Below are 26,269 nucleotides of genomic sequence, written 5' to 3' on the forward strand. Positions count from 1 at the left end.
TGTCTCCCTTAATAAAAGACAGCTGAGTGTTCCAATTTGCTTCTGCATTCGCTTTATTGGATATCACGTGTCACGGAGCCTCCCCAAACTACACTATACACTCATGAGACGGTGAGTGTAAAAAAGACAAAAACATCTGAGTATTAATAGAAAAATAACTTTGATCTCGTGGATTCCCTGAAAAGAATTGTGGGGAACCCCCAGGAATTTCTAACTAAATATACTTTCAGAACCACTGATCAATCCAATTTCTTTAACATTTAACCAGAAATAGCCTTTATGTAACATTTTAAAAGTGTTTCTGATTCTTCTTTGAATCTGCTTTATGTTGCTCATTTCTAAAAAATGAAAAATCTAAAAACCTGGTGGGTTTTGTACTATGGAATTCCATTTCTCTGAGGGTCTGAGTGAAACGTAATTTATCAAAGAACGATGGTTGCTGGGGGCTGGAGGCCAGGAGAAAAGGGGAGTAAGTGTAGAGATCTGCAGTAGAACGTTGTGCCTGAACTTAACCCTACTGTATGTATACTTAAAAATGCGTTAAAAGGGTAGATCTCATGTTAGGTATTCTTGACAATAACTAAGTAGCTAACTAACTCACTAACTCGCTAACTCACTAAATAAACGAATAAATGAAGGAAGGAAGGAAGGAAGGAAGGAAGGAAGGAAGGAAGGAAGGAAGGAAGGAAGGAAGGAAGGAAGGAAAATAATCACCTATTTAATCATAATTGCCTGCAGGGGAAAAAGGTATGAAGAAAAAATTCTTCTTCTGGTCAGGCTAAGAACACTTCTTCGCCCCTGTGATTTCCACAAGGCAGGATTTTCCTTGCCTTCCTGGTGTCTCATCCCCTGCAGAAGTGGGAGAGGAAGGCCAGTGGCCTCCTCCCCCGTTCTCTTTGGAGCCGGCCTGCAGGTGGAAAAGGTCTGTCCTCTAGTTTTTCACTTGACGGTCCAGACTCTACTTGTACCGTCAGCCTGCTGTGACTGGGAGATTAGGCTGCCCTGATCTTGGGGTTCAGGGCCGCTTTGGACACTGCTGATGAATAGAGGAGCATGACCTCCGATATGGTCTGTCAGTATTTAATACCCACGTTGTAGCTCTGCTGGTTCGTAACTCAGACAGAAAAATGGGACATTATTTACTAGGCCCATTGAACTCTAATGTCCACGGGTGAGAGAGTAAAATAATGGGTGGTCAACTCCAGACTCTTCTGTGTGGTGGCTTCATGACTCCCTAACTCCTCCTTTAGCTTCCAAGCTGTTTGTGGGACCAAGGCTGACACGGAGACTAAGGTATTCAGGAAAGCAGTCTCGATTTGAGAGAATAAGAAACTTTCTGTGAGACTGCTATATACAGGCAGATAAATCAGCAGGTTCCATTACTTTTAGAAATCTTTATTTTGAACATACACTGGCTGCCATATAAAAAAAAAATACTGTCTCTATAACACATTTTTTTCTGGATTTATTTAATAATGCTGTGAGCTTGCAAGTGATATCTATTTTTTTGTGATTCAAATATTTTAGTATTTTAAGTAAGTAAAATGAGTTTGTATACTGAAATAAACCTAATTAGAAAGAAATACTTTCTTATCAGAGAAAACATGAAGACTAAAAATCATTTAACATGGAAAACTATGAAAATGGCATTATCTCCTAGTTTCCTTCCTGTTTTTGATCTGTGTTATTTAAAAGTATTTGTTTTCTACATAAAGCCTTTCTTATTCACCTCATGTTCCCCAAGCATTTGAATCCGAGGTGAATTCATAATTTTGTGATTATGACATCAACCCGTTGCCATGGAAATGTCTGTGATTTAACAAACAGAATCATAACAATAGTGCTTTGTACTAGTTAGCATTTTTCATCTGAAGATTAAAAAGTATTTTGCAAACAGTATCTCAATAATCCTAGCAACCTTCCTGTTCGTGTGTTTGTGGGAATTTTTCTTTCTCATGGATTAGAACTGAGACAGAAACAGAAGCAGGATGTTTTACACAGATATGTGCTGTCTGCATCTGAGCCAGGACCAGGACCCGAGTGTGTTTTCCCTAAGGACAAACAGCGCGTTTCGGTTATTTTATTACAGTCACAGAGGTGCAATCTTTATGTTACAAATATAGGTAGGTAGAATTTCTATGCCTCATATATGCATCTACCAAGTGTTAAGAAGCTGTCCATGAAATACGTTTGTCTTTCAATTAAATATGTCATTTAAATTTAAGCTTCGACATGTGTCTTTATTTGAGTACTTGATAGAAAGTGTCCTTGAGAATCTAGAAAACTGTCCAATAGTGAGAGCCATTATCTTTAAGAAAAACGAAGTAAAATCAGTGAACCTATTTTAAATGTTAGCTGAGTATTCTTGGACCATTCTCTACAGGAAACAATCCTAAATCAACAAAGAGAACGTTCAGCTGGATTAGCGAAGGCGAACTTTTCCTGCTTTGATTTTCACGGTCCTATAATCCGTCCCAGATGTCAAATCCTGAAATGCAGAGTTCAGATTTTTAAACTATTGTCTCTAGTGGGATCGTAAACACATTTTACGGGGCTGCTAAGTCACACACCAAAACAAACTTTTAACAAATCACTTTTTATACAGAGAAAACAAAACTAAGTCCAGACATGAACATACTTAAGAAATGTACCTTTGAACCATTTAACTTGAGGTGGAGGAACGCCAGAGGTCTTACATCCCATGACTGTCGTATCCCCGAGGGCCACCAAGAGCTCACTCTGAACTACCATCAACTTTGGGGCTTCTGGAGACAACGAGCACACAGATAGGTAATATTTAGCACAATGCCACATGTACCTGGTTTACGTTTATTAAATGCATCAATAAAAAAAACCTAACATTATTTATGTACTTATAGCTATATCAGTGTTTATGAACAGACAGAAACTCTCCTATTGCATATGCACATAGATGTTTGTGATGCAAAGATCATTTATTAAGGTCATAAAAGGATATGAGACAAAAATAATTCCGATAAAATGAGACTCCAAAATATTTAGGAAATTAATTGAACAGTCTTCATGAAAAAAAAAGAGGTATATAAAAATAGAAAAACGTTGGAAAGCTGAACATATCTTATAGAAATAATACTTAAGGAGAGGAAAGAAGGATAATATTAATAAAAACATCAAAAGAGCTGTGAGGATAAGACTCACTTGGCTACAATAAGACATGAGGATAATACGACCACAGGTGAATTTATTATAACATTTTTAATGTGATTTTGAAGATATTCTTGTCTAACTACAAAGAGATGGCTGCAGCCTAAGGCTTAAGTCTGCATCTATCAAAAGCAGAATCTCCCAGGTCTGAGTCTCTTTTTCCCTTTGATGCTAACTATAGACATTCTCTAAGTTTCTTTCCTTAGCTCTGTCTGCTTCACCCTCTTACCTAATATTTACTTTACTCACACATTTTTCTCTTAAATGGACATCTCAGGACATCCTAACTTCAATGAAGATAGTTTGAAACAAGGTCAAGACTTAACTTCTCAAAGATCATTTTACTCCTCTACTAGAAAACCTTTAGAGATTCCATTTCGTAATTCCCTAATTTGACTTTCAAAAATCAAAACCAGTCATTGCTTTCTTTTCATCCATATCCTCTGTTATACTTCCTCACTATCACACTGGCAACCCAAAGGAGCCATACTGGTAACCCGAAACATTCCCTACTCTCTCCTGCCTTCCCGCCTTTGCTACAGCTGCTTCCTCTGCCTGAAATGCCCTCGGCCACAGCTCTTTAAATCCCACTCATTCTATGGACTGAGCTTAAACCCTGTCTCACTTGAGAAGTCTTTGCAAATTCCTCAGTCAGAATTAATCTTCCCCTCTGCCAACCTTCCACTATAGGACTCATCTGTCTGCCTTCTTATAACTCATCCGTCTGCCTTCTTATAACTCTTTATGTATATCAATCCACTCACATCATGCGAGCTCCTGAAAGGTAAGGACTTGATAACATACATTTTAAAATTTTATACTCTACGATCTCTAGCACGGTATTTTACATACTCTGGATGATAAATCAGTTAAATAAACAGGTCCAATATTTTCGCTTCTTTGAGAAGGAAACAAAATTCATTTCTGCGATGCAGAATCTGTTCTCCCGCTTTCTGCATTCCCATCCGCCTGTTCCCTCTCCACCTGGGTGTTCTGTAAACACCTTTACTCGTTATCTCTAAATCTGAGCCCTCTTCTCTTTTCAATTTGCCATGTGCTTTCCTCATTCTATAAACGAGATATGGCTTCCCAGCTTTTCAGGTTCAATATTTATGACTTTTGTTACCTCCCTCATCTACACATACAAACTATAACTCTGAATCTTTATTGTGGCTCTTTTACGACTCTTCCTCACCGCTGCTAGTCTCATCATCTTATGATGAATGGCATATAAGACTGAATGAAAGGTGAGCTGCTAGCCATTCACAATTTACAAACTAAGATTGAGCATGTAATGTCAAATTGTCCTTTATTTGTTTAAGAAAGATCAAATTAAAAGAAATAGTCTATTATATTCTAATTTCTATATTATTAGGATATATAAAATTATACAATAGAACATATTAGATTACATAATTATATATTAGTATATATGATATTCTGTTACATTGTGAAATATTATTATAGAGTAATCATCATAAAGTACATCTTTAATAAATGTTTGAGTCTGGAGGAAAAACTGAAGATGAAAAGTGAAAATACAGAAATGTTATAGACAGCTTTGACTATAAGAGGAAAATAGAAAACAGAAGTTGAGGCAAACTAGAAAATATACTGAATTTATTAATTAGTAAGTGAACTATTGCAGAGAACAAATGAATCGTTGGCAGGATAGGACTCTGTGGACAATCTGGAACTCTCATATTCTGAGAGCTTCCTTGATTTCTGTCGGCTAATGAAGCTATTCACTTCCCGAACTATTAATTTAAATTAATTACAATATTTGCTTTCATCAATGTATGAAATGAATAACAAATTCCTAATGTTCATTTTCGGAAAAGTGTTTTTACATTGCCTAATATGACATTCATCCTGTCTTAACCGCATTTTAAACTGATTATACTTGCCAATGTACGTGAGGGTAGAAGTCTGCTTATCTGTTCCAGCCGAATTACTTGCCAGGCAACCATAGATCCCTGCATCTTTGGGAACTGCATTTTTGATAAATAAAGTACCATCTGAGGTCATCCTGTACCTATGGACCAAAAGAAAATAAAATTGAAAAATACCCTCATAATAGTATCAAGGCACTATAGAACCTTCCTTCCAAATATCTTCAAATATTTTAGAGATATATTTGGTACTGATGGCATCGTTTTATAATATTATTGTTTATTATTATTATTATTATTATTATTATTATTATAGAGCCCATGTATCCAGTATTTGCTATGTGCTCCAAGAGCTTTATGTTTATTAACATTTTAAATCTTCAAAACCACCCAGTGAGTTCGATATTATTATTATCTTTGTTTCACAGGTGAGCAAAGAGGTTCTGTAACTTGCCCAAAGTCGGACTTAGTGAATGAAAGAAACAGAATTTGTACCCGGGCAATTTTGCTCTGTGTGAACTGCCATGTTACACGGTTCCACAGAATGAAAACCTGAGAGATGCAGGGACTCACGCCACAAAGGGACTCAGTGATAAGTCCAAGAATAAAATCTGACTCATACCTAAGCCCTCCTCCTCACGCGAGACCCAGAGTAAGGGAAGCCCGATAGCTGGAAACTTCACTGTTTACGTTCCACGTGTTCATTACACTCTTTGAGCATGAAAGGATTCAGTTACTTTGAAAAGCACCCAGTAGAATAAAGTGCATCTCAATGCAGTATGGCAAAAATCAACAAGGGTTACACAGAATGTCTGCGCACACTTCCATTAGAGCTACTCTCCTGTCCTTTGCCCACCCCTCTCTCTCCTGCTAAATCCCAGGACCTGTCTTTAAACAGACTCATTAAAACTACACATTACTTTACCCCACATAAAGTTTCTTATCCTCATTTCAAATACTCAAGGTAAATCAAGTGTCATGGTGTTAGGTTTGCAATGCAAAGTATTGGAAAGCACTTAGTCCTAGCTATTGAATTTAAGACTTAAGAACCTCATACTCTATAAATTCATCATGTTATTTTATTGACATGTCCTGGCCAATTTGGAAAATTTAAAGCTGCAGATTTTGGTCAAACCTCCCTTAACCTTAGGGATTTGGTCAAATTAGTTTTGTCTGGAAATTTCATTTACTTTTCTCACTCAATAAAAACAAAGAACAAGATACAAATCCAGTACCTGTGTGACCCCATGATAAACATATCATTAACGGTCCAGGAGATCTTTGGTTTGGGGTAACCTGCTGCAGAACACATGATGGAGACCTCGGACCCTCCCGTGAAAGACTGATTCTTGGGCATCACAGTGACCTTGGGCGGTTCTGAAAATACAAAGAAACATATACAGTGAAATGACAACTTAATGTGATGTTACGAACTTCCTTGTTAGCAGATCGTAGGCTTCTCATGATCACATTCGTTTTTTCTTTTTTTCTTTTTGTACTTTTCAGAGTTTATTTATAAAAATGAGCTGAATGATTCGCAGTACCAATTTAGCGGACCTGCTCCCCAAGGACAGGAGCAGCAGACCCTGTTTCTTGGCTCCCTATGGCCTAGGTTGCACGGGGTCCTGGCCCTCCCCTACTCCGGAGCCCTTCTTTTCCCTGAGAGCCTGATGCAGGTCGTGGCTAAGACCTGGAGCCTGCATCTGGACCCCACAGGCCCAGGGCAAGAAGGTGGAGGGCTTCACCTCTGGCACAAAGCTTGGAACATAATAATTATGCAAAAAATTCCACGTTATTGAATTAATTAATTTATTTTGACATCTATTTCAAACACTGTTGAAATGAATTTATTTCCATTTATCTTACTGAGTAAAGGATATTTATGGTAAGAAAATTATTTAATATTTTTGATGGTCCTGATTTCTGCCTGCTTTGTCTGAACTACCCTTTCTCTTCTTATTTATTAGATTATAAATATGTTGAGGCAGAGACCATCTCTCTCACGTTATTCCATATTCCATTACGTTCTGTGATATTTAACATCCCTTGCATGTGATGTGGTGACTCGTAAATAACAGACACCTAAAACTGTTGATGGAATATGGGGCCATTCCTAAACTGTAACTTGCCTCTGAGAACTTTGTGCCTCCAGCCTCTCAACATCCTGCTATTCTGATCATCTGCCTCATGCCCATGGATTCAAAGGACCTCGACTTAACAGAAAATATCAATTATTCAAAGTTCCAATTGCATTCCACTTTTATGGCAGAAAAAAACTTTTGAAAATGAAATATTTAGTTAGAAATTTATTGTCCGAAAGGATAAACAAATCCTCTGGGATAGCTGAGATCTCAATATATCCAGTTTAATCAACTCTGCATTTACATTTATATTACTACCCGGTAAAACTTCACCTTCAATGAAGGGACCATCAAAAATATTAAATAATTTTCTTAGTGTAAATATCCTCTACTCAGCGAGATAAATGAAAATAAATTCGTTTCGACAGTGTTTGAAATAGATGTCAAAATAAATAAATTAATTTAATAACGCATGGGTTTTTTTGCACAATTATTATGTTCCAAGCTCGGTGCTAACTTATAGGGACACCCTGGTAAGCCGAACAGATATGGATGGAGTCAGCTTTCCATTTAATTGGGTTTTTATTATAAAGGAATTCAAGAAATTTGGTTAGACAGTTATATCTGGATATATTTATGACATATCTTTACTATAAGTTAGTCTGCAAACTGTGGCTTGTTTTCGCTAAGAAAAAAATAGCTCGTGGATTCCCCACAAATTTGAAAGAGATATGAGTGATCATGCTACACTGGAAAGTTATACAACTAAACAAGCATCATTGCCTAATTGCTAGCAGTTTATAATCGTCCCCCTTTTTCTCCTGTTTACATGTGTTTTTCAAATTATGATTGTCTCTGAAGTTAATGTTGGAAGGGTTTTTCCGGCCTGTGGATTTGGTTGATAAGTCTCATTATTCCATGGATTCTTCTTGCTGAACATAAGGCTAGAGAAATGTGTGAGGTCAAGGGCAGACTGGCCCCATGGCCAGTAAGTCCAAATTGTGTTTCCATCTGGAGTCTATCAATTCTGAAATGCTGGAGGACTACACATGCTGTGGGGGAGTTGCAGACAATCTTTAGAGGATGAAGGAGAAAAAAATGAACACTTCTTTTGCTTTGAAATTTATTGAATACCCACACTCAGTTCCACCTTTCTAAAATAAAATGCTTCTCATGTCTGGTTCATTTTGACACGGGACTGCTGTGAAGATTCGGCAGCTCTCGAGATTTCTATCTAAACATGGTACCTTCCAATGAAGTCTGCCAGAATTAACCTGGCATTTCTCCCAGCAAGAATCCCACTGGTATGCTCTGTAGTTCAGATATCAAAGTAAAAATAAATGTCAGTTACCCAAACCAGGATGCACAGAGCTAAGAGGTCATTTTTCAAATAAAGCCTGGATATAGGGTGTTGCTCAGGGTCACGAAATAAGTCTGTGTGTAACATACAGATGGGATGACATCATCCTACGGAAGGTGAGAAATTTACCATTGCCCTGGAAAGAATATTCCTGCTTATGATAAGAAAATCAAAAAGGACATGAACAAACAAACATAGGGAAGCAAAATTGGATTTCCACCAAATAACAGTTGGTCAGAATAATTCGGCTTTCACTTGATTCGTTTAAATAAGGATGTAACAGAACACTATAATTGTTTCAATGGTTAAATTTTTTAATTCCTAGAAAAAAAGCTTCTCTTGTCTTAATGAATTGGTTTTAATAGAGCAAGAATGAGGAATTAAAGAACTATAGTCCAAAGCCATCAAACGCCAGGGTCCAATTTTTGGCTCCGAGAAGAAGTAATCCATTCTTAATTGGTTTTCAGTCTCTTCATCACCATAGTCATCACCACCAATACCATTATTATCACCACCACCACTATCAATTAGCAACACCATCATCATAAATGACTTGTTTTCATTAGCTAAAGCGACGGCACACTACAAGGTATTAAGGCATTAATTCATTCTTTATAGTTTAACCATAACAAAAGCAAAATACGTTAACTTTTTATAATTTCTCACCATTGATTTTAAAAAGTTAAACAAAGATTATGATACTAAGAATAAAAAGTAAATACTACTTTAAGATTTAGATGTCTCAACACATAATAATGGTAAGGTTGGAAATGGATTGTAACTGCCCATGAAAACAGCCATTGATCGCTCTGCCTATGAAGACTAGGGAAGATAAAAGTCTTGTCTAACTTTGGGAAATCTCCAATATCATATTCACATGCTGGAGGTATATTTTCTTTTAGTAGTCAGCGGGGTCTGATTTGTCAGTGTTATGCCTTCAGTAGAAAATTCTCAAAGAGAAGAGTGAAGAACTGTCTCTTTAAGGCGACTTAATTGTCATCTACAAATTAGTAAGATAATGGCAATGCTTTGAATTATTTAAGCAACAAATTTAAAATATTGTTCATCACTGGTATATTTAGAGTACTTGGACACATTTCTTTTTCATTTTTGCACATAACAGACATTTATTATCTATTAAGTTTCACACTTTTTTTGACTTCAAAGATCTCATAGAATACTGTACGCAAAAGCATATTATGCACAATTAGGAACTAATCTTTTTCTAGTGGTCAGTTCACTGATATAGGAGGGTGGGCAAGAGTTATCGTGTGCCCATTATCCGCTAGGTATCCATCTCTAGCCCCATCATTTATTTGCCACAACAACCCTATGAAGTTTTACTGTTATTTTACACATAAAGAACTGTGGCCTAAAATGGTTAAATAATCCATGAATCTGAACCAAACCTTAATGGGGACAATAACATACCTAACTCACAGTGTTCTTGTGGATTAGCTAAATTAATAAGCACAAAATGCTTAGAAAATTCCTGGCACATAGTAGGCACTATATAATTTTTGCTTTTACTAATATTCAATTATATGGCAAAGTATGACAAAAAATAAAATAAGTACTACAGTATTTAAAAGACTCGTTTACATGTATATTACCTAGATATTCAGAAATGAATAGCTTTCACATCTGCATGTTCTATTTAGATTATACATCCTGCTAATAAATAATATCTATAATACCTTATTTGAGTCCTCTGAAACTTGAGATGTTCCTAGATACTCAAAATTTATTAGAGATTTCAATATAAATAGATAAATTTAGTTTTCCCATATTTTACTAATGGGGGAAAAAACATGCTAATACCTAGTCACCTGGCACATGTTAAAAAAGTTATGATGATTTAATGAGTGTATGGTAATGATAATATCAATTTCATACTTAGTGAAGTAATTCTGGTCATTAGGAACTGACTTCATGAATCACCTTGAAAAATGTTTCCTCTTTCATGGCAATATTCTCTCTGGTGACAGGAACTAATTAGTCACAGACGCCCACCCTTTCCTGACACCACAGAAAACAAATTAATACTTCTAATGTTTATCCAGACATAACACGAAGGAGAAAAGAGGATGTGTCCGGCCCTGAGATGTCCATGCGGCGGCATGTGACTGTGGAAATGTCACCTACACACGGACTATGCTCAGACTTAACCAGGGCACTTGTTCGTTCCTCTTCAGCTTTAAAAATCCTCCTCAAAATAACAGCTAAAAAAACAATAGGAATTTTTTTCTGTTTCCAAAGAAACAGAAAAATAGTGTTTTTTAAACAAAACCTTAAACTTATATTATATTAAAAAAATACCACCCCATTTAATCTTCTACTCCTTTGTAAATTTAACAGCCACCGTGTCACCTTAAAAGTGATGATAAACTGCTTTGGACTATTTCATAAAATTTTGCAAAACTCACTCACATGACAGAATTTTTAAATTACGGAAAACTAATTTAAATAATACTTTAAAATGACTTCTCTATACATTTTTTTATGATAATTATCAGATTTTGTTATAAAATGTGATGTTAAATGTAATCAGTTATATGCTGGTATGTGCTACAAGTGGAGGATAAACTACATAGTAAACTAAAGTTATTAAAGTGACTCAAATAAACCACTGACGTTAACACGGAAACAGGAAAGATGACACAAATCCTCCCTCTACTCCGTGATTGTTACTTTGAGGTACATTCAGCAGTTAAGGAACACACATCTATTGAGTGAAATTGTGGTGTGTGTGTATTTTTCCCCTCTGTGCAAGGCACTGTGATTAAAAAAAAAAAAAAGCTGGGGTTCTCAGTATTTCCCAGTAGATATAATATAATTGGGGCAATAGAATCAGATGAAATTGACCACAATGAGAGGGTTTCACATTACAGGTAGAATTTGGGTGGGGATTTAAAAGTCGAAACAGCTCTGAGAGCTCAGTCTTAGAACTAGAATGAGACGAATATATTTTGGAGGCAGTCAGGATGCCCTCCATGACTCAAGCAATGGGAAGTGGAGTTGGGGCAAGTCATGGAGGACCAGAAAGTGACTAAGAAGGGGCTAGAGTCGAAGCGGTAGGAATCAGGAATCCACTGAAGGTGCGACGGACATGGAGCCTGGCAAAGAAAACATTCAGGGGCCATCGACAACTTAGTTCGGAAGGCCAAAGACAGAGCAAGAGTCTCACTTATTCATCATTCTGAGAAATTTGATGCTAAGAAAATTCAAAACTCGTAAACAGACACCAAAAATTATCTGGCTGATATTACTCTGACCTATGAAGTTTAGCAGCATCAGTAATATTTTATGGCACAAAAGAATTAATCTGATAGTTTCTCTACCGTTAATTCATAATTAGAGGTGAAGCCTTAACAGCAAGTTCAAATATTCAGTTACCTATATTTAGGAGAAATAAATAAAAGCAAAATACATATCAATATTTGAGTCTTTTAAGGTAAATATTATTCATATATTGGAAAGAAACATAGTTACTTTTTTCTTCTTCATACATTATTTTATAAGGATAAATACTGAAGATTAAATGTTAAAAGAAGTCAGTTTGGGGTGGACTGAGGAACATATATTTTATTCTAGGGTAATTAAGAAATGACAAAGGGTTTGAGTGAATGGACATTTAAAGCAAATATTTAGAGAAAATTCACCTAGTTGTACTATGGCTTAGAGTAGGGGAACAAAATTAGAAAAAAGGACGTCCTTAAAAAGAGGATTTTAATAGTGTAGGCATGCAGCACTGAGTGGAATGAGGGTGGAGCCGGTAGAAATAAGGAGAGAGTGATGTGAGAGACAGTGAAAAACGGAACTAACCATGTGCAGGGAAAATGAGAGGCTTCTAGGCCTAAAAATATCACTGCATCTGGGATGCCACTCGAGCTGTAAACATTAGCTCATTCGCACTGATCCCTATCAGCACAGACACGTCCACTGAGTTCAGGACCAGCCCTTAGAAAACGTGTTCCCAAAATGTACATAAATAAAAATGGCACTGGAGATTCAGTTTTAAAAATCAATAGTACCGTGTTTACATGGTCAGGGGAAAATAGCACGGAAGGAAAGAAGAGTAAAGCATGATTCCTGAAAATAGGTCTCAAGTACCCCAACTCCTTCCTGGTCTAGGGCCCTTTCATTACCTTGAAAAGCAATTAGATTAACAGATTTAGCCACAAAAGGATTTTTAGCTCAATAATTTTCCATATTCAGAAGAAGCAGGATTATAAAGTTTCAGAAGATTTTATTCCCCTCCCCACAAAAGGATCTTGTTTCACTGGAGCAACTAACTGCCAACTGTTGTTTTAAAAAGGCATTAAATTACATTTTGGGAAGAAGTATTTCGAGGCCGTCAGTGGGTCTCTGTGATGGAAGATTCCCAAGCTTCTAAATATTCCTTGTGATAATTTTGTGATAAGGAATTAAGATTCCGATGAGAAGAAAGATATTCCATTCATTACTTTTTGGTATTAAGTCTCTTTTCTTACTTGAGTTCTCATAACATTTCCTAAGTAAACATCCTCGTTTTGGAGAGAGTTAAAATCTACATTCGGCCCAAGCACTTAATTGATTTATAGTTCTGAAAACATAATAGAACTTGTTTACGACTGCTCCTAAATATGTTTTTCATTGTGGATAATTAATATATTCCCCTAAAATGTTGGATGATCTAACACCAAGCAATGTTCCATGAGAAATGAAAAAAAAAAATTAGCATTTAATTACTGAACCTAATTTCTGTTGAATTGTACAGCTTGTAAAATGTATTTTACAAGATCTTTGTTTCTCTTTCTAAATATTTGGGTTTATTTTTATTTTTTTATTTTTCAGTAGAAAAAATTTCTAATTTCAGAAAGTTACATCATTATCATTGAGTCTGCTGAGAATTGTAATTAGTAGTTATGTCTTATCCTAATAGATGTGAACCTACTGATTTAGCTCAATCTGTTTTTAAAATATACATTGTTCACAAATGCATTACTTCCATTTCTGATTAAGGAGGTAACCCCAGCTAGTTCTGGCGCTAACTTTTAAGCACGAAGCTTACACAAGGAGAGTAACAAAATTTCATTAAGAATAATTTGCAATGAATGGGTGCTTGCTCACTTAACTTCTCCTTAATTTTCAATGAGCAGAAATAGCAATAAAATATACTTCATCATTCTTAAGTTTTCCTACGCCTACTAAAGAGTTAACACAAGTGGCCAAGGATTCCTTCCAAAGAGCATAAGATGAAAACTAAAAACCAATCAATCAGCCTAACAAACCAAAGCAAAAACAGAGATTGATTGCCTGGGAAAGAGACAAGGGCCACTGAAATCCCAAAGATACGGAATTAAATGCATCACTTCCAAATGATCTCACTGGTAGAAATATGAAGGCCTGGCTACAATTTTTCCAAAATGGTATAATTATTCCTAAATAGCAATAATTCAAATGAATTATGATAGTGGTTAATCACGGTGCTTGCAATAAGTTTCCTAAGACTTCTGCAATTGCTATTTCTGCTTTTCTTCCTTCTCCAGAAAGGACTAGAATTCTGCTGTCCAATACAAGTACCCACTGGTCGTACACATTTAAAATTCAAATTTAAATGATCTAAAACTGAATAAAATTTCAAAACAAGTTCCTTATGTGCACTAGCCATATTTCAGTGCTGAACTGTCACATGTAGGTAGCAGCTCCCACATGGGACAGTACAGGAATACATTTCCATCACTATAGACAGTTCTATTGGACAGTGCTGGACTAGAAAGGTGTGTTAAATAAATCTCAAGAGAAAAGGTCTCTGATTCACTGATTTACCAATAGGTGGTGCACTGGCAATAAAAACACACAGGCAAGGACCACATCTTGACCATTATACAAAAGATTTGTAAAAAATCCATGCCCAAACACCAAGGTGGTTATGAAATTCGGTTAATGAGAGCAGGACAATAATTTCAGAGATATACAATGATAAATTCAGGCCAACCTCCATTCTAATGACAAAATTTTAATGGCAAATATGCATCAAGGTTTCTTAAAAGTTTATAATTTTTATTTTCTCAACATAAGAATATGTAACAAATGTTTGCTGTCTTGCTATTCATTTTAAGTAATTCCTAGTATAAAATTATTTCTACATTAAAAGTGCTTCTATTAGATGCTATATTTGTTCTTTCCTGAACAACAACAACAACAAAAAATATCATGATTTCAGGAGCGTCTTTGGGTGATTAACCAAAACAGATTGAGGTAATAAATATAATTGATAAGGATAGAATTATCAGTTTTATTCTTTCTTACTTAAAAAGTCTTCAAATGATGATTAGCATTGACTCTTGGAAATGTCTTTACTGGGTCTCTTTATAACGATTTTCCAAAATCACATAATTTCCAAATAAGAAAGGCCAAAGTTTAGACTTACATTTTCATTTGATATGGAAAAAAGGTGGCAAATCATAATTAGAATTATTTTTCTATGGCATATTAGGATACTATTAAAGCTTTACATATAAGTACATATATCTCCTGATCCACTCAATTAAGACAAAAGTGAATTATATATCAGAAAACAGAATGTTATTCAGGGCCAAAAATAGGTGAGCTATCAAGCTATAAAAGGCATAGGGTAACCTTAAATGCACCTGGCTAAGTGAAAGAAGCCAATCTGTAAAGGCTTCTTACTGTGTAATTCCAATTATATAATATTTTGGAAAAGGCAAAACTATGGACACAGTAAAAAGGTAAGTGGTTTCCAGGGGTTGGAAGGGCAGGAGAGAGAGATGGACAGGCAGAGCACAGAGGATTTTTAGGGCAGTGAAACCACTCTGCATGGTACTGTAATGAAGCATACATGTCATTATACATCTGTCCAAACCCATGGAATATACATTACCAAGGGTGAATTCTAATGTAGACCATGGACTTTCAGTGATAATGATGCGCTCATCGGCTGTAACAAGTGTACCACTCTGTGGGGGACAGTAATAATGGGGGAGACTGTGCATGTGTGGGAGCGAGGGGTACGGGAAAGCTCTGCACCTTAACTGCTCTGAAAAAATAAGTCTTTAAAAACTGGTTATGGTACTCAAGAAAGGGATAATTTTGCAAAATATGCAACGCAGAATCAAAATACATGAAAGCAGATCTTCATAGCATTTTTTGATGGAAAGACTTAATAATCTGAAAATTAATCTATATTGCTGGACAAATTAATTTGCTACCTTAGTTATCTTCTCACTTGAAAGAATACTTACTGGCCTTGGGAGTCCGACCTGAGGTTCACAACCTCCCATCCTTCCAGCTGTCACTCCTCGACCCTAACTTTCCAATTTCATCACAGCCCCAACTCCTTGGAACCTTCTTTTTTGTTCCTATCTATCAGATCATGCCTTTAACCTTTGCGTCTTTCTTTACCCAGCCTACACAGGGCATCACTGCAACCACTTTTTCTCCATTTACCATGTCTTTTTGCTGAGCCAACCTCCCAAAACCACACATCTAAATGATTCTTCTACTAGTATATGAAAAAGCTAATGAAGACAGTAGGAAGAAGATAATCGCACCATCATGCAGACAGGTCTCCATATTTGCCGACCCTCTGCTCTCAGTAAGCCCCCATCTGTGTCCTCATTTCTTCGTGGCTTTTCATGTGTGTTTTTCTCCATCTACAAAGGCTTTTTCCTGACTTCTAGCAGGCAAATGCTGACTCACACTCCAGTGGATGCCTCAGGCACCACTTTGTGTGCAAAGTCCTTCTCTATCTCTATTCATCATGGAGACAGATTCAAAGGCTACAGTAGCAGCACCGTGCTGTAGTTCTTATCGTGCTGGTTATAAATATTTACTCATTTCATTTAGTTATTTCCTTTCTTAATCCATGTGTTTATGGTGAGGAAAGATGCTGTTTTCCTCTATATATATCCTCAGCAAGGAGCATAATGCCTGGTCATAGGGATGTAAAGTATAGCACAAGAAATATAGTCAATAATATTGTAATAACTATGCGTGGTGTCAGATGGATGCTAGATTTATTGGGATAATCACATCATAAGTTATATAGGTGTTTAATCACTATGTTTTACACCTGAAACTAATACAACATTGCATGCCAACTATAATTGAAAAAATAAAAAAATGTGTTTAAAAAGAAATAAGAATATATTAGCCATACATAATTCAATCTCTAAATAAATTAATGTGAGCATTTTCAGAAAATTTTAAATACTATTTACAAAAAGCTTAAAAAAAATAATCCATTCCTACTAAATACTTTTTTCAAGTATAAAAAAGCCACAGTAAAAAAAATCGCTAAGAGTCCCATTGCTTCCAAACAATCATGTTCAGATTTTTACATATTAATCTATTTTTTTTGCCTCCTAGCATAGCTGTGGTACCTTTTATCTGTTTATGTATTTGCTTGCATAGATTGACTTCCAAGACTTATAGTAAACCATGCTTGAGGGAATCCCTTTTCTGAGAAATTTCCTGTGTCTAATTATAACATTATCTCCACAGCAAGAAATCTCGTGATGAGATAAGCATATCAACCCATTCACATTTTCACATGCTTATTAACATGACTAATTCAATCAGCCACATTCTCAATGCTCATTAAAATGACTGATTCAATCAGCCATCCCTTCTGAGATCAGCATTTCTTCTCAAGGCTCTTCTGATAAACTGATAATGAGTCTAAATAGTTACTAAGGGAAATTCACCAGTTCTTTATACCATAGCCTCCCCAATTTTTATATCTTTTCTTTTTAAAAAAAATCTAAGGCAGTTAACTGGCATTTTCAATAAATCATTTTAAGAAGGTTATGTGTTTGGTGTTTTTCCTAAATCCTCGAAAACTCGAGAATATTCTTTCGATGGCTTTTCATAGGAAAGACAATTTAACTAGATCTTAAATTCTTGGATCCCAATCTTTTCTTTCAAAACTACATGTGTCTTTTCCATTACAGTGCCAATTAAGGTTTTCAGTTGTAAACAACAGAAACCAGTCCTGGCTAACTTAAGCAGGATAGAAATTCATTGGAAACACATTTTTTGAACTGCAGAATCAAAAGACTGGCTATCAGGTAGAAACCAAAGGAAGAAAGGCAGCTGAGAACCCAGCCAACGTCATGCTAAAGAAACAGTGTGTTAGAATGACAGAAAAGGGCCACTGGGACATTTGTTTCTGCTGCTACTGGACTTAATATTCCAAGATGCTGCCAAAACTGAAGTCTTTTTAGTGTCAATGGTCTTAGCAAAAGCCAAAGTCCCACTGGGAGCATTCAACTGGCTGAGTCCCTCATGTGACCTGCAACGGGATGGGAAAAGGGAATTCTCTAACTTCACTGGTTTTCTGCTTCCCACCAAGAAAATAACAAATTCTTACCAAAATTAGGAAAGCGTTCAGACCCTAAGACCAAAATGTGACAAATATCCACTGTAATTATCTTTTAGCCTTTAGCTTATCTGAGAAGTCCGACACCAGTCTGATTTTATCCTTCTTTTTACAACATATTGGTTTAGTAGGTATGCTTATGGAGTTTTTCCTTCATGTTAGGAATTTGAAATTTCAGCCAGGATATGTCTAGATGGAGTTTTCCCTTCACTGACCATGGTTGATTTGCTCATTCAGGACAATTTTTTTCCTCCCTAGAATAATTTTCTTTAATCATATCTTAGACTATTTCTTTACTTTCTGTTGCCTTGATATAGTCTCATAAATGCTACATACCTATAAATCTTAGAGTTCCATTCTCTGCATTACAATCTCAGGTACAAAGGTTTATTTCATCACATATCCATAGCTTTTCAATAGTGCATTCAATGATATGTAATGAGCTAGAGTCTCTTATTTTTTTTACTAAATAGTGTTTTTGTTAGATTTTTAAAACATTCTTTTTTCCCTCCAAATTAGTGTCTCAAACTCAAGTCCAACTCTACAGGCCATACAATAATTCCTCTATACAAACTTACAGCACTAAAGATGATACAGACTAGCCAGTAATCATTGTAATGACATATGTTTTTGTATTTATATTTTGTATATTAGATAACATCTTACTTCAAGACTTATTTAAATCATTGGATAATAATGACTCTATTTTAACCAAAAGAAGAATCAAGGGCTTTCTTTAAAGATACACATTTCTAGATTTAAGGGTTCATTCTAAAGAATACATTCAAATGCTGTCTTCAGAACATGTCCATGAAACCACCTGAGAGGTCTGTTGTAAATGCAGGTTCCCAGGCTCCACACTGAGCCTACGGAATTAGAATCTCTGGGTGTAGGGTTAGAAATCTGCTTTTAAAAAACCAAGTTCCTTGGATAACTAATTATCTATGAAAGCTTGAGAAGCACTGCTCTAATTCACTAAACAGAATACAAATGGGCTAAAATGTTAACCTGGGTAAACAAGGGAGGCTCTGATTTAATTTTACAATCCCATTCTAAGGGACTTAGAAAGGGTGAAGAACTAAGATCACATTTCTTTAGTCCATTAGTATTTATTTTATCTGAAACAATCAGCCTGGTAAAAACAGTTTCAAAATTCTAGTATCTCAAGTGGATTGACTCAAATTATCTAGGCAGTTTACCATGTGGAAATGTAGCGACCATTTGCAAAAGCAACGTTTCCCTAGAGATTTCACCCGCTCAACTAACAAAAGACACACATTCAGACTGTAGACTATATCTCAGCTACCAGAAAGGAAACCAGAGTCAGATGTCAACCATTTCATTATTTCTCCAGGTAGTTTCACTTTTCTTCTATTAATAACATTTTGAGAGCTAGCCTTGAAACTCAATGGTCAGTCTCTTAGGTAAAATCTTGTTAAAAAATCATCTGACAGTGTCACTTCAGGCATGATATAAAATTGTTTCTAATGCCATAACCAAATAGTCAGACCCATTGCTGATGTAATCAGTTTCCCACATCAAGGATCTGAAATGAACTATTCTGCTGAGGCAGCAACCGAAACTTTCAGCTTAACGGTGAAGAACTGCCAATAGTAATTTGCTCATTATATTAAGACTCCCAGCTGGTCTATAGACATTTAGAAGCCAAATGTGACTCTACTAAAAGAGCTACTTCGGAAGGTTTCTGATCTTAATTTGATGTTCCCAAATAATTGGTAGCCATTAAATTTTGGGTAGCCATTAAACCATTGTTAATATACTGTTTTCAGCTATCTGAAGATTTAGCCTATGGAGACATAATTCAAGTTTGGCTTACCATTAGTTTATTTTTAATAAGATAAATTGTGTGTGAAATAAATCAGGAAAAAAACAACTCTGGGAAAGTTTCAGTAAAATGTCACCAAGTTGAGAAATATCTTAAACCTAAATTAAAACAATACAGATAAATTAGTTAGATATGACAAGAATATAATACTCAAATGGGAAGAAATTTTTGAACCAATTATTAAAACAATTAGATTTTTTTTTTTAAAATCCACATGATAGATTGGAAAATTTAAAAATAGTAAATCGTGCAGAGACACTCCCTATTTCTATTCTCTCAAAATAAGTCTTCAATTACTAGGATAAGTTGTGTTAGCTTTAAAGTCACCCATGTCTTAATGATCTTTTAGTTCCCAGTTTAGTCAGCTTGAAATCACTCAAAATCCACAAGCATTCTCTCATTCAACCTTTAATTGTTTAGCTAGATACTGTCACTCTCAGCCAACTTAGGAGAAAAGAGATCGAAAGAGAGAGACAGAAAGACGCTATACAACTCAGAAGGTACCATAGGCACAGTACCTTGCACTGTGAGGGAAACTGAAGCAGCTGATGATCCGCCCTCGCTGGAAACCAGACACTGATACTCTCCAGCGTCAGTGGACTTCACGGTCCTTAGCTCCAGCGAGAGGTTGGCTGCGATCCGCGTTCTCGCTGGGTCTGCCAGTCTCACATCTTTGCCGTTCCTCTGCCAGGTTAGGTTGTAATCCACCGCACTGAGGACGAGACACGTCAAAACTGCTCTTTCTCCAGGAGTGACTGTAACGTTATTAGGCACTTGGATGACTGGAGGCGGCTCTGTGTGAATGAAAAGATTCAAATCGAGAGACTCAAAAAACTATTTTGCTCACTTATAGATACGATTTAAAATTTTAATGAGTATGTATTGGATATGTAGTTGAAAAGATGCGGTTCAAAAGAACTTATTCGTTAATACACAATGTCTATACTTCTAGAAAGTTATCATCTAGTCGAAAGATGCTTTAAACAGTAGTGCATATTTACATACCCAAGTATATTCAAATCTAAATCTATAAATTATAGTTGTGAGAAGCAAAGAGGCATGGTAAAAGATATGACTAGACTCATTTAGGATTGTGGAATAAGTCAAATCTTGATTTGAATTTTGCAAAAAGTAGAGTTTATAATTTTTTTAATTTAAATTCTTTTTAGTTTTTTAAAGAAAATAGCACATAAAGTATGGTAAATATAGCAAAAATATGATAGTATCAGCTTTCAGAGGGGTTATTACAATCTCATGAAGAAGACACAACACTACAATAGAGTAAGATGAGTGTTCCCCGACAGGGATGGGGAACATTTTGATTTAAGAAGTTCAAGATAATATATGGATAGACCTTTAATAAAATTGTACACATACAGCCATATACACAAAAGGCATTGACTAATGTATTCACATTTCAGATGTGGTCATAAGCCACTTACTAATTCAATATTTAACTAACATTTCTAGAGAGAATCACTTAGTGCTCTAGTTAAGACATGAGATTAAATCTAAATGCTCCCATAATGCTCACTCTGCCCAAATACTTTAAAATGATCTGCTGCAGCAAGCCATTACTGAATGATAATACAGCAATGAAATCTGTGGTGAGCTATGCTAGCTGGAAACCCATATGTCTGTTTTAGTTTAACTATGAAAGAGTATCACATATTCAAATTATCCTTCTATATTTAAATGCGGATGAATATCATAAGCCGAGAACAAAGCCTGGAAGCAATACACAAAACCACGGTGGTTATCTCTGAGGGAAAGAAATGTGTGTATGTTCCAGGTTTTCCTTTAGTTATCCGTGTACCCCAAGTATTTGTAAAGGAGTACATGCTAATTTAAATTATGAAAATAAATACATTTTTTTATCATTATGTTTTTTCAATCTTTTCTGAAAACAGCTAGTGAATCAAGTGGAAAGAGTACATGGTAATGTTAGGAAGCTTTGATCGGAGTCTGGCGAGGTTCGACAAATGAAATACAGGATGCTTTGTTAAATTTGAACTTTGAAGAAACGTCCAGTGATAGATATTTTAGTATAACTAAGTCTTATGAACTATTTGGGACAGACTTATGATGTGAAATTCAAATTTAACCGTGCATCCTATGTTTTTATCTGCTACATCTGGTAATCATAGGCCGCTTACTTCCACCCCTAACTAGTTGTGAGACAAGTCAATTTACTCACGGTGTTTGTTTCCCCTTCTGAAAAATGGGAAGAATGAATTTGGTTATCGTAAAGACTCCTTCCAGGGTCTATGATTCTAACATACAAGATGGGACAGACCACCAAAGACCGGGAACTGACTGTTTGTATGCGTGTGTTCACGCTCTACCAAAATCTTTCTGAAGACCACAAGATATTTTGTGTAGTTTTCTTTTTTGTTCTTTTTAAACAAACTTTTTAAACTAGATTAGAAATTTTATGGGTTTTTAGAAAATGTAAGATCCGCATAGTGAGCATGTAGGAGATGCTGGGCGCATGGCTAGGTTTTTTTTTAAGGACCAGGACATCCATTTCTCCAGCTGCTATGCTTGTTGGATACTGACAGCTCATAGCCAAGGGAGCTAACACACTCGGGGTTAGGCCCTCTTTCTAGTGGAGTCCACTTCCGGTGACCACATAATGAGGGAAAAAGAGGCCTCAACTCAGGGTCATCCCAGCTCCACAGCTCCCTGAAGGATCAGCTGAGGCTCTGGTTGTGAATACATCACAGCCTAACTTCTTCCACGTCCCTCACTCCCTTACAAGTGCTTCTCCCTAGAAAACTTCCCAATAAGCTTCTTGCATGCAAAATCTGTCTCAGGGTCTTTAAATTCAAAGACATAACTATAAATTTAAATACATAAATTCAAATACAGAAAATGTCAACTTTCTAATAACATAGAGAGGGACAGATGGTATCACCAATGCATAAATATCTAGAAATAATAAATATAATGAAATATTTATGTATATATAAACAAATTTGGTGGGACATGATAAAGGAGGATTACAGCAGTTACAAAAAAGGCTTAGATAACAAACGACTAGAAATAGCCTAGTTCAGGGAATCTGTGGGACAGTCACCCCTAAGTGAAAAAATGACTAAGGTAGGATTAGGGGACCAGAGGCAGAACCTCAAAACTCAAAGAGAAAGAATGACAAGCACGGGCCTTGTGACATTTCGTAAAGATCACTGGGGCCAGGAATCTACTTCTTACTACCTATGCATCTGATCATAAATGGGTCATTCGCCTGTTCTGGGCTTCTGTTTCTTTAGCTATACAATGATGAGGTGGTGTAATATTATTTCCAAATCTCATCTTGTTCTAAAACGGTATCATGTAATTTTAATTTAAGATTACCTGTTATTGATATGCTCTTGACAAGTTTCCTCTAGTATTTTACTTAAACCAAGAATTTTAGTACTGTGTGTGCATGTGTGTATGTGTTGGGGAAGGGGGATTGTGTTAAGAAAGAAATTCAGTAGAAAAAAATTAATCTAATTTTGCATTAAAATTACTAACCTATCAAATATTATTTGAAAAGAATTTTTCCTTCTGCAGTTTTATTCAATAGTTTCTATGTGTATATATGCAAGCAAATAGATGTACAATGCTTTTTACACCCACTTTGCATGTAAAACAATCAATAACCAAGGTTTCCAATGAACCAAAAAATCCTTCACATGTCAGCTAAAAGAAAATGCTGAAAAAAAATGAGGTAACATATTTGCAGAACGTTAGCTTTTCTTTCAACCACTCATGGGTGATCTTTATAAAATAATGTCCACAGTGATAAAAAAAATATCACTATCCCATGATGCCTCATTTCCAAACATTCCTGTCCAAGATATAAGATCTAATTATCCTGTGACTTTGCACCTGATTCCAATGTGTGCTAGGTAGGTAAAGTGGGTGGCTGAGCTGGGACCTCAGCCTAGCCTAAGGGAGATTCAGAAGTGGGCTGAGGGTTTGAAGCTCGAAAGCTAAGCCAAAGGTAGCCCAGAAAGTAAGATCCACTCCTTCTAGCAAAGGGGCAGTTGCTTTTTCTTTTTGCTGTTTACAGCTATTGTCATTACCACCAATACTTCTGCCTCCATCTTTCATGACTGAGTGGGACACAATCCCTGAAAACTAGCTTAGACGTAGTGATACCACTACGTGGTACCTAGTGATGCCACTGCTCGGCTGGCAGAGACTCATACTAGAAGCGCATGTGTGGAACACACAGAAGTTGCTGATAAATTCTTAACAGTCAGTTCATAAGTTCTTGCTGCCACTTCCCAGTTTCCACGCATGTCTGAATCGACTCACTCAGACCTCCTTCCCTGTTGTCCTTCCATTAATTAATATTGCTGGGAAACCAACTGGAGTGCTCAAGTGTTTGTTTTCTCAGAAGCTGAGGAATGTTGATACAATTCCAATGCTTTTCATAATTACTGGAGATGAAAAAAAGTGAATACTTTATGATGCATGTCAACTTGCTAAATTGTTCCAGAGGACCAACTTTGTTTTTCTAAGAATAAGAGAATACAAATAATTTACTGCAAAAAGAACATGCTTGCATGCCTCCATTTTAAAGTTAGTTTGATCTCATCGATAACAAATATAAATCTTAGGCTTCCAAGCAATCCTACAATTATAAAGCTTCTTTTGTCTTGAATTGTCTCAAAAAAATGCAGATCAGTACTAAAAGCATGTAGAGACATTGTTATAAGCTCAGCAGTCACATTTAGGCCAGAATAAGCTTCCTATCAAACACACAGCAACAGTAATCTACAAGACAGGTAGAAAATAATGCAGTCAAAACAGTGTGAAATAAATTCTAAATTTATACTGAGTTAAGTGGTTTAAATTCTGATCATTAATAATATATGATAATTTTTTTGTTTTCCTAAGAATTCTGGGAGATTAGAATTCTGGGAGATTTTTTTTCACGAAAAGATATTTTACTTTATAAGATGATCTGAGTCTCGTCTCTTGTTTTATTCATCAGAAACATATCATCTACATGTAAAAGAATGAGCGCGTCTCCTGCCCTGCTGAATACCAGTACTGTAGCCACAGAGTTTCTGTGTTTCTTGAAGGTGATCACTTTCAGTACTATCTTCAGTGTTCACTTTCACTACTATCATCAATCTAGATGTCAGAATCCATTCATAAGAGCTCTCTGCTCATTGTGAACATGAGGGAGGGAAATAGAAAGTTTAACCTTATTATTGTCAGAAGAAATCCATTCCTTGTCTTCATTTTATTTTCTCAAAGGGAAATGCTATATGATTATTTCGAAAAAATAATTGTTGAGCCCCTATAATAATAATAATGTCAGATGAAATACTGTCATTTGTGAGACAGCATGAACGACCTCAAGATAATCATGCTAAGCGAAATAAGCCAGACAGAAAAAGTTAAAAATCACACAGTATCACTTATATGTGGGATATAAACCTAAAAGCAACAAATGAACAGGACAAACAAACAGAGACTCATAGACATGGACTATAGACTAGGGGTTACCAGAGGGTAGAGAGGAGTGGGGAAAGAGGAGGTAGACAGAATTAAATCTAACTACAGGAGATGAACACACAGGCATATATATGCGCCTTACTGTTAAAGTGTACAGCTGAAACTTATTGGTTTTAGTTAACCAATGTCATAATAATAATAATAATAATAATAATAATTACGACAACAACAAAACAATAATAGCTAATGTCTATTAAGTGTTCCTATGTGTCAAGCTCTCTTCTAAGTGCTCTATGTAGATTACCTCATTGAATCCTCACAGCTACAGTTATTATTATTATCCTTATTTTATAGTTAGGGAAACCAAGACACTCACTCCTAAAGTAATTGGTCCAAGGAAGGTCACACAACTAATAGGGAGTGACATCTCATTTCCGTAGCTGCCTTAACACTCAGGTAACTGCAAAGCACTGGGTGATAATTACCTGACACATCAAAAAATGTCTGTGCCCGTCCGGTCCCTGCACTGCTGACGGCGATGCACTCATAGGAGCCTTCGTCAGACAAAGTGACCTTTTCAATATCCCAGTTCACACTGGCAGATTCTCTAGGGTAGAGAAACAGGAACATTTTTAGTTACTGTAAAAATAATACCTAGTTGAAAGCAGCGATTCCACTATTTATTTTGAAGCATCCATTCAAAACAATGATGTAAGGAAAATAAATAGATTAAGCTGCAGAATCCTTTATAGCTTAACACTGCACGATTTTTATATTCTAATTAGAAAGTTGAGCTTCTCTTTTCTGAGCAAAGACACAACAAAGATAATAAGTTATAGAGATTATACATTTCTTTAGGGAAATATTTTCTGGCTATATCCAAATATAAAATTAAGAGCTGTTAGAGAAACACTCCTTAAATTCTCTCTTCCTTCCTCTGTCATTTCCAGTTAGGGATCTTGTTCAGTAAGCTTCTTAGACAAAGCAATTCAACCAGTTTAAAGATAGAAAATAGACTTTTTGATTCCAAAAAGATAAATTCTCTTTAACTTCTTTATATAT

At 35.9% G+C, this 26,269-nt stretch overlaps 1 protein-coding gene across 5 annotated transcripts in view; it reads right to left on the reverse strand.

Moving 5' to 3' along the window:
• Positions 1-26,269, reverse strand: part of HMCN1 (hemicentin 1) — a 482,162-nt gene that overhangs the window by 186,925 nt on the left and 268,968 nt on the right. For all 5 annotated transcript variants that reach the window (XM_036234516.1, XM_036234517.1, XM_036234518.1 and 2 more), the window contains 5 exons: positions 25,693-25,814; positions 20,266-20,541; positions 6,311-6,452; positions 5,091-5,218; positions 2,652-2,765 (listed from right to left, as the gene is read on the reverse strand). In XM_036234516.1, coding sequence (XP_036090409.1) covers positions 2,652-2,765; positions 5,091-5,218; positions 6,311-6,452; positions 20,266-20,541; positions 25,693-25,814 — 782 coding nt within the window. The remainder of the gene's footprint in view (positions 1-2,651; positions 2,766-5,090; positions 5,219-6,310; positions 6,453-20,265; positions 20,542-25,692; positions 25,815-26,269) is intronic.

The sequence above is a fragment of the Rousettus aegyptiacus genome, unplaced genomic scaffold (assembly GCF_014176215.1).
Source record: "Rousettus aegyptiacus isolate mRouAeg1 unplaced genomic scaffold, mRouAeg1.p scaffold_m13_p_17, whole genome shotgun sequence".
NCBI classification, from domain to species: Eukaryota; Metazoa; Chordata; class Mammalia; order Chiroptera; family Pteropodidae; genus Rousettus; species Rousettus aegyptiacus.